The 12,900-nt window shown below is 45.1% G+C and overlaps 1 protein-coding gene across 4 annotated transcripts in view; it reads left to right on the top strand.

Annotated features, from left to right (window-relative positions):
• The window catches only part of SLAIN1 (SLAIN family member 1), a 107,433-nt gene that overhangs the window by 79,524 nt on the left and 15,009 nt on the right, over positions 1-12,900 (top strand). For all 4 annotated transcript variants that reach the window (XM_090023854.1, XM_090023835.1, XM_090023844.1 and 1 more), the window contains one exon: positions 4,539-4,877. In XM_090023854.1, coding sequence (XP_089879980.1) covers positions 4,539-4,877 — 339 coding nt within the window. The remainder of the gene's footprint in view (positions 1-4,538; positions 4,878-12,900) is intronic.

Genomic DNA, 12,900 nt, shown 5'->3' with positions numbered 1-12,900 from the left:
GGAGTCTATTACAGACCTCCTAACCAGGAGGAAGTGTTGACTACGAATTCTCTAGGGAACTAACAGACTGCGTGCTCTTGGTGCATGGTTGTCACGGGTGATTCCAATCACCCTGACATCTCATGGGAAGAGCATTCAGCCAAATCTGATAGGTCGTGAACCTTCCTCACCTGCACTGATGAGCTCTATCTGACTCGAAGTCCACGGGCCAACAGAGGGTGGGGTGAGGTGGTGCTAGATCTGGTTCTGGCCAAAGGGGATGATCTAGTGAGCAACCTAAGGATTGAAGAGAAGCTTGGTGACAGTGATCATGAGTTGATCACTTTCTCTGTCCATTGCAAAGCTCGCAAATCAGTCAGCAATACTGAAATAGTCGACTTTAGGAAAGCTGACTTTCATAAGCTAAGGAGGTTTGTTGTCAAGGCCCTGAAAGATCATGATCTGATAGGGAAGGGAGTCCAAGACAAGTGGTCACTCCTTAAGGATGTGATCCTGAAAGCACAAGGGAAATCCATTCCAGCCCATAGGAAAGATAGTAAAAGGGCTGGTAGGGCCCTTTGGCTCAATAGGGAACTCATGGACTTCCTGAATTTTTAAACAGAAGCCTATAAGGGTTGGAAGATGGAAAATACCTCTAAGGAGGATTATGCAGCACTGGCCTGCACCTATAGAGAATGGACCAGAAAAGCCAAGGCCGAAACCAAGCTCTAACTGGCTATGGGAATAAATGACAATAAAAAGTCCTTCAGATACATGGGCAGTCGAAACAGAAACAAGGGTAACATTGGATCCCTGCTGAACCAAATGGGGCAGCTGACATCTGACACCCAGGAAACAGCTAATCTCTTTAATGTTTACTTTGCATCGGTTTTTCACCATCTCAAAGGGATCACCCTGCCTGACAGGACACAGAATTATGAAGATACAGGTGACCACACACCTACATTTGGCAATGACCTTGTGAGGGAACACAATGAGAGGCTGAACATCCATAAGTCAGGGTGATTAAATGCACCCAAGACTGCTAAAAGGGTTGGCTGACACCATAGTATGACCAATGGTGAGGATATTTGAGAACTCATTGCGCTTGGGAGAGGTTTCTGATGATTGGAAGAGGGTCAATATGGTGCCTATCTTGAAGGAAGGAAGATCTAGGGAAGTACAGGCCAATCAGTTTGACTTCAATCCCTGGAAAGATCATGGAAAAAATTATTAAAGAATCCATGAACAATAGCTAATGGAAAGTTCTGAGAGACAGCTAACATGGCTTCATTAAGGGTGGGTCATGCCTGACCAGCCTCACCTCCTTCTATGACGAGGTAACCTGTCACCTGGACAGAGGAGGAGAAGCTGATGTCATTTACTTGAATTTCAGAAAAGCCTTTGATCTGGGCTCCCATGATGTCCTCATGACAAAATTGGGGAACTGCAGCCTCAACAACCTTATGGTCCAATGGCTGGGGAACTGGCTCTGTGGTCGGACCCAGAAAGTAATAGAGCCGTCCTTTGGAGAGGAAGAATTGGGGTGACTGCCCTGGGTTGCACACTTTGGTGGGCCCTGTGGACAGTGCTGTACAGGCCCTGCCATATACTACCAGCTCCACATTCCAGCTGCTTGCCACTCCCCGCCCCAGGCCCCGCACAGCCTGATATGCCTCGGGCCCTGCACACCCCTAGGGTTGGCTCTGGTGATAGTAGATGGAACCAAGTCAACATGGTGCATGGTGACCAGTGACATCCCTCAGGGTTCAGTACTCGGACCAGTACTCTTTAACATATTCATAAACTACCTGGATTCCTATGTCAAAAGCAGCCTGGCTAATTTTGCAGATTGCACTTCCCCATAATTTGGTGTCATCACACTAGAGGATAGGCTGGGGATTCAGGCTGACTTGGACAGGCTTGCAAAGTGGGTGGATCAAAACCTGATGCCTTTCAACAGAGAGAAATGCAAGGTGCTCCACCTTGGAAGAAAGAACCTACATCTGTGCGACATTGGTCAGGCCGCATTTGGAGTACTGCGTCCAGTTCTGGACGCTGCACTTCAGGAGGGATGTAGACAGCATTGAGAGGGTCCAGAGGAGGGCCACTCACATGATCAGGGGGCAGCAGGGTAGGCCCTACGAGGAGAGGCTATGGACCCTGAACCTGTTCAGCCTCTACAAGAGAAGGCTGAGGGGATCTGGTAACCATGTACAAACTTGCCAAGGGGGACCAGCAGGCTATGGGAGAGTCCCTGTTCCCTTCAGCACTACCAGGAGTAACAAGGAATAATGGCCATGAGTTTACTGAAAGTAGATTAAAGCTAGACATCAGGAGGCACTGATTCACAGTCAGGGCAGCTAGGAGCTGGAACCAACATCTAAGGGAAGTGGTGCTCACTCGTACCCGGGGGGGGGGCTTCAAAAGGAGGCTAGATAATCACCTAGCCGGGGTTGTTTGACCCCAGCATTCTTTCCTGCCCGTGGCAGGGGGTCAGACCTGATGATCTGCTTAGGTCCCTTCTGACCCTACCAACTATGAAACTACTTACAGGCTCGGCAAAATATGCTCACTAGCACTACGACTGAAAGACTAGGGGATCATGGGTGACCCCAAGATGAATATAAGCCACCAATCTGATGCCTCAGCTGGCAAGTGAATAAAACCCTGGCTTGCATCTACCAATGCATCTCAAACGAGACCCAAGATATCATCCTCCTGCTTTATTTAGCCTTGGTAGCTTGCAGCTAGAGTACTGGGTCCAGTTCTGGGCTCCACACTTTAGAAAGAATGTGGAGAAGCTTGAGAGAGTCCAGAGGAGAGCCACGCGCATGATCAGAGGTCAAGAGAGCAGGCCTTATGAGGAGAGGCTGAAAGGCATGGGACTCTTCAGTTTGGAAAAGCATAGGCTTAGGGGGGACTTGGTGGCAGATTATAACAGGGGTTGTCAACTGGGGCTACTTCAGAAGGCCCTAGGGGGGTATGTGTGGGTGGATGGGGACGCAGTGCCGCCACGCACTATCCCATGCAGGTGCTGCCCGCATGGCTAAATGCAGTGGGTGGGGGAAGCTCGCATGTATGTGGTGGCTGCTGCCACTCAGCATTTGGCTGCACACCACCCCCCATCCCCTGCTCTGCGGTCCAGCTGCCAGGGTACATCACTTTGCGTCTTGCTGCCAGGGGTATACTGATTCAAAAAGGTTGAAATCCCTTGGCCTATAAGTATATGAGGGATGTGCAACAGGATCTGGGAGAACATCTGTTCACCAGGGCACCCAAGGGAAGACAAGGTCCAAAGGTCACAAACTGCTGGAAGAGCATTTTAGATTGGATATAAGGAAAAACTTCTTTACTTTCCAAGTCTCCCGAGTATGGAGTAGACACTCGCTGGAAGTGGTGCAAGCACCTACTCTGGACATGTTCAAGAAGCATTTGGATGATTATCTTTCTGGGGTCATCCGACCCCAGCAGTCTTTCCTGCCCTTTGGGCTTAGGGCTGGACCCAGTGATCTCAGTAGGTCCCTTTCAGCCCTAATGTCTATGAAATCTGTGAAGTTTAGATGAGAATGAGAGACTGAATTTTTGCCGAAATACTGAATTTTTGGTGTGCCCACTTGTTACATCTTACAGTGCATTGACATGGAGAAAATAACTGATAGTATGTTAAGGTGATTATTGTTAAGGTACCAAGGAAAATATAATTACTGTTAGTCCATCAAAAATGGGTAGACTTCTGCTCTTTAAATGGCAGTTGTACCCTTTTCTTTAATCTTGTTTTCCAAAAGCCTGAAATCTGTGGTGAACATTTTAAAAGATCATATGTTAATGATCTTATGTTACAACAGCAACAGATAGACAATAAGAATGTGTCTTGACTGTTTTTTAACGTCTGGAGTAATGTTTAGAAGTGGCAACCTATTTAGAAATGAAATTCTGTTCAAATGAAGTTTGTAGCTGTTTAAGAAAAGAAACATGGATAATGGGGGGAGGAGACAGGATCCTTTTGATTGTTTTAATAGATATGTGTCAAATTAACATCTGAAGTCTTATTTTTCTCTGCTTCTGGGTGAAAGACTCAGGTTAACAAAAAGTGGGAAATGATCATATCCAATTTGCTTACCAACTAGGCCTTCTGTTAAAGTCAGTGGGAGCTGCGTGTACTTAACACCTTCAAAATAAGGCCGCAGGTAAACAGAATGAAAATAATGAGAAATATTTTTTCCTTTTGGTTGCTCTCAGTGGTAATCAGTGTGGCTATTACCTGTAAAAACTGGTGATATTTTTTCAGGGAGGGTTCTGGTGTAAAAAATCTTAAAACCTGCTGCTTCAGATTACTCATTTAGGTACCAGGTTAATAATGTTATCATTAATAAAGTTGCCATACCATCTTAGAATAGATTTGAAGAAAACAATTTAGAATGCTAATGATCAGATAATCAAGTGGTAAAAAGTGGTGTAACTTCACTACTTTTGATGAAGGTAGGGATGAAATATAGTTTGGTTACAAGGTGTTAATCATTCCGATAAAGGTCAAACATTTTTCATAAAATTTACAGGTCTCAGACAAGATTATGCTTCTACTTCAGCCTCTGTGTCAAGACACAGTTCAAGTCTATCTCTACATTCAGGAAAGAAAGGGACATGCAGTGATCAGGAATATGATCGCTACAGTCTTGAGGATGAAGAAGAGTTTGACCACCTGCCCCCTCCACAGCCTCGACTTACTCGTTGTTCACCATTCCAAAGAGGAATTCCACACTCACAGACTTTTTCCAGTATTCGGGAGTGCAGAAGAAGCCCCACTTCACAGCATTTCCCTTCAAATAATTATCAGCAGCAGTACTATTCTCCTCAAGCCCAAACGCCAGAGCAGCAACCAAATAGGATGAATGGAGGTAGGTTGCATGTTTTTCTGATTAGGTTTTTTTTTTTTCTCCCTTTTCCCTCTCATCACAGTATTAGCAACGCCATTTTGAGAATCAGATTAAGTAAATCAGTGAAGTGGTTCCAGATGATGGCAGTTAAATCATGTAGCAAATTGTTGTGGTACAGTGTTAGATTCTTATGGGACAGCACTTTTAAAATCTTTTAATACAGTCATTTCAGGTAGGTGATTGTTAAATAGCAAGTTATCCTTGAAATGGTCATGATTTGTTGCTTACAGCAGTTTTAAATACTTCAATTAAAAGCATAAGTAAAGAGAGAGGGGGAGACCTTTGTGTTCTGGCCTTGACTTCTTCCCATCCCTCCCTTTCTTTACCTTCTGTCTCTGGTCATTATGTAGATGCACTCTTTCTGACAATATGACCTGAATGGTGATTTGCGTTGCCCTTAAGTGTGTGGGACTCTACTGTCACTCTGAGTTTCAGGTATGATGGTGAGTATTGACAGTGGGTGGACAGGTGGTGTACATCATTCCCAAACTGCTGACAGCCACCACTGTTGTTCGCATCATACATAGCATTAATGTCTTCCTGAATCTCTTGGGCTTGGGTGTTGTGGTGTCAAGTTTTGAAAACATGGTGTTGTTTCTGTGTTCTCTCCCTCTCTCCTTTATGATGGTGGTTTTCTTGCCTCCCACACGACCTCTGCCTTTGGATAACCACCATCCTGTTTCCAGTCAGGTTATTATCTTGCCTCAAGCCGGGGGATAGTCGTTGTGTTAAAAAAAATTGTGTATGTATAGAATGCCATGGATATGACACTTTCTTGACACAGGATCCACGATAGGTCTCTGCCAAAGACATTTATAAGCTGTTAGACGTGGCATAAGAGGGATAAACAGGCAAGCTGGGGGTATGTAAGGAAGGGTGGGATTACAACAGTGAAAGATGTTACAGTCACTTGTCTGTGCCACACGCATCCAATTCATTTCAATTTTATTTTTGTTTATGACAATCAGGGTGGTGGTACAGGAATAAGGGTAGCACTGAAAGTCTTACAGAAGAGGCTGGTTTGAGGATGGAGTGGAAGAGTGTGCAAAATCCATGAATACACATGTGGATAACGTGAACTTATATCCAGTGAATCTGTGCAGTCCCCACATTCTTGGTATTTTTCTTGTCATGTTTTTTTAAAAGACTTTATATGTCACTTTATATGTCACTCACTCCTAATAAGAGAGCGTGCATAATTCCTCTATGCTTTCCAGTGAATAAGTGAAAGATAGCTTGACTGACACAAGCGCTACTGCACGATTAGTCGTTTTCTCCAAGAGCATTGAGGTGATGCATAGCTTGTTGCATGTCATTCTTCTAACAAGTTACAGCTTCAGTCAGCTGTAGGATGTATGAATGTCTTGTGGATCTGTAGCAGTCTGTGTGGAGGGGAATTCCACCTTCTTTTCTCACTCCTTCAGCCTTTGACTTGGGCACTATGTACCTTCACATAAACCTCTCCCATGTAAGGACAAAGTGTCACACTGCTGCTAGTGAACAGCTCTGCCTTCCCTCTTCCAAAGCAGAATTGTGCTTGGGCACATACAATAGAGTCTGAACATTAGTTTGCTTGTCTGTTAGCTGACCTCACTAGCAAAGGAACACAATAGTGCAGTTTCCACGATTTGGGACTGGTGTCTGATTAATATTTATCAGAAATACCTTTGGCTTGGCATTCACAATAAAGGTGCTGGAGGTGCTGTCAGGTGTTGGAAGTCCTTGCTTTGATGGTTGATTAGCTATTAATATTACATGCAATTTGTTTCTCAGCAAGAGGACTTGGGAGTCAGTGATTGTGTTTAGCCTCAAGTCAAGTGTTTGTTCAAGAAGTGACTGAGCCTGTAGACTGATTATTTTGGATTTTTAGGTTTTGCTAGAGAGGACATATGAGCAGAGCTGCTGCTGTCCATGTTTGAAGATGGGATTTTTTTAAAGCAGAATATAGTGCCTAGACTCAACTTCCTGTTTTAACTTGAGATCTGAGCTGCAGCAGGTCTGCCAAATAATAAGATGATGAAAATGCTATGAACTGAGAAATATCCATCTTATTTTATATGACCATGGTAGAGGCCTCCCATTGAGTATTTGGTTAGGATGCATTACTTACTGTGGAGTTAGATAAAAAGGAACTGTTAAACTAAGAAGAAAGGGCAAAGTTGTGGCTGAGATAAAGGACATTCCAGCAAGCATTCAAACACGAAAGGCAGGTTTATAGCTGTGAAGAGGCAGTTCTTTGGCTGCAGTTCTGATGACATAGTTATTTTGTCAAAGCTGAGAGGAGAGATCAAAGGGCAGTTCATATCTTACAGATACAACAGAGACAGGAAACAGAGGTTTTATGAGTAGGTCAGGATGCTTTTACCTTCCAAGAATGGAGTTAGCTGGACGAAGGAAGACTTTTTCAGTGTTGTAAACCATACCCATGCTTGAAGGCCTTTTATGTATGCTTTATTATAAATGCTTTGAACCCTTGATCTGAAAGCTTGCAAAGAAGAATTTTCCAACTGTTTGAATTGATCTACTAAAAGATATCAGACTCACCCAAAGAACCTTGTCTGTCTGTGTCCTTAGACCAACATGGCTACAACCTATACCCTTGAACCCCTGATAAATTCATAAATATTTCTGCATTTTAAAGGTGCTGGGTCTGTGTCATTGAAGGCATATATTCTGTCAGTCTCTCTTAAAAGGGAACATACATAGATGTCAAAGTTGTATCTGTTGTTAACGTAACTGGGATCCAGAGATTTGCAGGGCAAAAGACTAGTGCGAGAGTGGTTGGCCAGTATGGTTCCATCTCAGGTGAGATGCAGGAAGTTGTTTGTCTAGTGCACTCAAGATGGACTAGGAGGGCTGACGACACAGTTCACCAGGTAACTATTACAGAAGACATTGACATGTAAACCCCCTCTGCACATTACACTTAAGGTAGTATGATTAACCATGTAATCACACCTTAAGTTGTGACACAGCTACACGTTCAGCCAATTCATGGAATGATAAAACAAGCAATAAGCCACAAAGTTATTCCGCAAAAAATGCGGAATTATTTTGTAGCTTTTCTAATTATGCCATTAATTGAGTGTGTGGCCAAGTGGTTCCCTGTTACTGGGAGTCCCATCAACTGAGGGGCTCCAAATCACAGGGGAGCACCACCCACTACCAGCCCCATAGCTGAGAAGGCTGGCAGTAGTGACACTTGTCAGCTGCAGCTGCGGGGCTTGCAGTGGGAAGAATGCTGTTCCCTCTCTAAGCCTCATAGGGTGCGGGTTGCATAGCTGGGACAGTGCCTGCCAGCAGTGCTGCTGTCCCTGTGAGCCTTGTTGGCTGTCAGTCTCTCACAGCAGTGTTAATGGCTTTGGGGCTTGCAGTGGGAGTACCAGGGAAAACACTGCCAGTACTGCAAGCCTCATCAGGTGCAGGGTTTGCAGCAGTGGCAGTGTTCCCAGCACTGCCCCTGCTGTGAGGCGTGCAGCATATGTCAACAGTGGGACTCAGTCATGGGAGCTAATGCAGTGGGGAGCCCAGAATTATGATCCCAGGCTTCCTCTGCACTGGTGATAAGCAGGAATCCTGGTTTTCCATGGAAGAATGTGGATTTTGGGTTACTATTTTTAATCTGAAAACGGGGTTGTTTTTTTTAACAGGAGAAAACCAGGATCCCCTGTGATAAGGCGTGATAGGATCTAATGCGCAATTGTGGTCGCATCTCTGATTGTGCATGTCACAGGGTCACGCAGGTGCCCTGTTCCTATGAAGGAATAAGGGCTGCTGAAACTCCCTGAGACAGCACAGGTGGGGGTTGCTGGAGCAACCAGGCTGGTCACATGACAAGGAGGGGGCAGGGCCGGGCCTTTATAAACAGCCCAGGCCTGAGCCTAGTTAGCAGTTCCCTTCTGGCAGCCTGAGGTGCAGGAGCTCTGCAGGAGAGCAGAGCAGAGCAGAACTGATTGTTGCAGCCTGACCACCCAAGCAGCTACAGCATGGTGAGGGTGGAGAGGACCCTGACTGGGAGGCCTTTGCGAGACAGCCAGGTGGGCTTAGATCTTATGTTATAGCCAGGAGGCTTATTGTTGTGTTTCAGCTATTTGGCTTATTGTTCTGTTTTAGTTACTGTTACACCGGAGGACCGGGAGAGGCTGTAGGGGACGGAGGAGGCCTCATTTAGGAGTGCCCCAGTAGAGTGGGGGGTGCTCCCAGCACCGGAGTGTGGTGCTGCATTGTGGGGTGTACTACCCCAGCCCTGGGGAGGGGCACAGTGCCAGTGAGGGCACTGTAGTTGGGGTATAAGACCCCAGCCCTGAGAAGGGCAAAGAGGATTTTGGGGGCCAGGCACAGCTAAGGTCACCTGAGCCCCACTGCAAGGAGCACCAGTGAGAAGCCCGAGGGGCTTGTGTTAGGCTCCAAAGGGAGAGCCACACGAGGAGAAGCCTAGGGTGGGTGCTGCTAGAGAGATGAGCCTGGAGGGGGCGAGTCCATGATTATAGAGAGCCTGGAGGGGGCAGAGAGAAGCCCCAGGAGCGGGCACGTACTTGAGGGAAGCCCCATGAGGGGGCGAGTACAGAGAGAAGCCCTGGGGAGGGGGACAGGTTTTAAGCAAAGCCCCAAGAGTGGGCATATACTATTGATAGAAACCCTGGTAGGGGTGCGGACCGAAAAGGATCCCAGAGGGGCTCCCAGGGTTGGGGACCCCGAAGGGTCAGAGGGGCCAGGTAAGGCTCAGGCCGCCGGAGCCCCATTGGGAACCAATAGAAACCCCGGTAGGGATGTGGACTGAAAAGGATCCCTGAGGGGCTCCCAGTGTTGGAGACCCCGAAGGGTCAAAGGGGCCAGGTAAGGCTCCGGCCGCCTGAGCCCAATTGGGAATTTAATAGAAACCCCAGTAGGGGTGCGGACTGGGGGCTCCACAGTGGTGGGGACTCCGAAGGGTCAAAGGGGCCAGGTAAGGCTCCAGCCGCCTGAGCCCAACTGGAAAGAGTACTGACAGTAAGCCCAAGAGGGCTAATGAATAGAGGGGCGCCGGTTGCGTGACAAGCCCAGGGGCGCCAGAGAAAAGGGTGCTGGTTGCGTGACAAGCCCAGGGGTGCCGGGCAGGGCGCAGAAAAGAAAAGGACCTGATAACATCCGGAAGAGCTGCGAGGCTTGGGGTGTGCTAAAGGGGAGGTAGGAGGCACGCATTGCCCATAAGGCTGGGGTGCACTGAGTCACCTCATACGGAACGGGGGAGAGTTCAGCATAACACTGCGTATTAGAAGGGAGGCTGCCTTTGATCCCCTAGAACCATATAACAACAAGACGTGGCGGGCGAGATAAGAGGGTGCTGGATCGCCTAATTGACACGGTAGGGGCACTAGTGGGATCACGGCTGCTCCTAGGCCCCACTCTGTGACAGTGCATTAGAACCCATTGCACCTCTGCTTGCACATGTTGGAATGTAACATAACCTGTTGTAGTAATATTTGCCAGTGCACACAAAGGAACACGAGACCTACCTTCCTTCTTACACAAATACAGTGATTGTGCGTATGCTTCGGCCTTCAAATCTTAGGAGGAAAACTGAACTAAGTGTGTGAGCCCATCCTTAAGTGCAGCCTGGCTGTACTTGAACATATGTGGGTGGGTTCAGTCAGCTGAGGACCCAAAAAATCTACTGTGACCTCTGGAGCATTACTTCACAGGGCAACCCCATTTGTGTCTGAAAATAAAACTGCTTCCAATTTTAATGAGAGTCACAGGAAGAAACATTTTGCATGAAGTCAGTCTTTTCTTTTTTTCCCAAATCAATTGAATTTGTTTTGTCTTTGGGTTTCATGGTGAAAATTACAGCTGTGAGTGCTTCTGAGGAGTTTTCAGTGAAACTGCTCTGTCCTCTGATATGTTCTGAGCCAATAACTGGGTGACCTTGGTGGTGGTGGAGGAAGCAAATACTTTCCACATGTATTTTAATTAGAAAAAAACAAACGGGGCTATTTACTGTATGTTTGTACCATATGGTAAATGCTGTAGCAGTGGTTCCTATATGTAGACAGGTGGAACGATTGTGTCTAATCCAACTGATTTGCAGATAAACTAGCCATTTAATCTGACTTCCTGCAGCAAATCTGTATTTCTTGAGAGTGTTTTTATTTGAGTAATGAAGGCTATGCATGTGGATAAGCTTATTATACACAACAGACTTGATAATATACCTCATTTGTGATTGGAATACTTTACATTTGATCATCGTTATGTATTATAATAGGCATTTACATCCTTATACTTTTAAAAGAGCAAATGGTGTGCAGATCATATTGTCTAAATACATATAACTTGCTTTGTTGCAACACCCAAGGTGGTCTGTTTCTCTTTTGTCTTCTCTCTCTCATGATAGTTTTGCGAGTGGTTTTTGATGGTGTATTCTTTTTGGACTGTTTTAATTGTTATGTCTTTCATCACTTCTTGCTTTTCTCTGAGACTAGTGACACTATTGAAGTGCTGTAAAAAAGACTGTTTCCATGGTGTAGCCAGGCAAAACCCAGGACATGCAGGAAATCTAAAGAAATGTTCTGAGATTTTGGCGCAGTTTCCTCATCAAGTTTTAGATAGGCTTACAAGCATTCATCGTTTATGCTATATCAGTGCTCTCCTAATTTTGTAAACATTTTTGAAGTGTTTCACTATAATGTATGAATGTTTAAAATATGTAAAATAATCTTCCTTTTTAAAAGTTCCAGTTTGGGAAACAGTTTATTGTAAAATGATAGAAGAGACCAGTAAATCATGTAGTACTTAGTGTTTTATTGATATTTGTGCACTCTCTCTCTGCCCCTGCCCTGCCTCCTGCCTTGCCCCCTACTCCCCCAAGTCTTAAGTGTCTAAACTTTACTTGGTTTATCTGCCTCCTTTAATGAGCAGGCCAGCGGTATTCCAGGGCCCTTTACAACTTGCATTTTCCTTTTTTGGAAAGGTAAATGAGGGGTTGCTTTAATTTTTATTGTTCTTGATTTATATTTCCCATCCCTGAACATATCAACAGTCTTTACTTCTTTAGAACTCTTTTTGAACTATGCCATTTGGCTGGCATGTTCAATAGCATATTAGATGCATTACATGTCCACTTGGACTGTCAGCTTAGGATAAAAGGTAGTAATAATCACTTGAAATGTATTAGATTCTCTGTATAGAAGAAAAGAATAGGAAATGTATCCCAGTCACTTCTGAAGTTCTGAAGCACTGTTGACAATCCTGGTCTGTGGAGAGAAGGTATGGCAAGATAATAAAAGCTCTTTTACATATGTTCTGTGTTAACAGTCATTGGGTGTACACAATAAAAGCACTTCCAAAGTAATGTGAAACAATAGCTCTAAATGAAGTGAAATGTTACAAAATTAGCACAATAAAGATGCGGACAGAAAAATCTTAAGGGTGAATTGAAAAGACAATGTTTTACCTCTTACTTTGTTTCACCTCTTATGCTTTGAGATCAGATCTTTCTACCTTTTTTTTTTCTGTTTCTCTTTTATCCTTTATTGACTTCGGAAACATTTTGACCTGATAAATGAAAAAGTCATAATTGTAAGTGATGAGTGAAAGAATACAGAAATTAGGTCTTGGCAGATGGGCTGGAGAAACTGATTTGTATAATTTCTTTTAAAAACAGTTGTAATTTAAGGGTGTGAACAGAAGTAATGTTTGAAGCATTTCAAAGGTCAAGTTGTACAAATGCATATACCCTTTAAAACATCCCAAAAGCAACCGAAACACAGCAAAATGGTACCCATTCAGTCAGGAACTATTTTGAGACACTTCAGTATTCTGACAAGGGACCTCTGGGTCCTTCAGCTTCACACAGTGCTCTGCCCTCACCCCCCTCCAACCCCGTTTCCCTTGCTTTATACACATGGGGAGAGCGAGGTAGAGCTAAGGAGACTGGGCACTCTCCTGGCCTGAGTCAGGTAAGCCCCTGCTGCTGGAGCTGGAGCCAGAGGCAGGTAATCTTCTA

This window comes from Crocodylus siamensis, chromosome 1, assembly GCF_052110815.1.
Source record: "Crocodylus siamensis isolate JL-2025a chromosome 1, ASM5211081v1, whole genome shotgun sequence".
Taxonomy (NCBI): Eukaryota; Metazoa; Chordata; order Crocodylia; family Crocodylidae; genus Crocodylus; species Crocodylus siamensis.
Note: the sequence above shows the minus strand (reverse complement) of the source record. Positions and strands in the feature narration are given on the sequence as shown.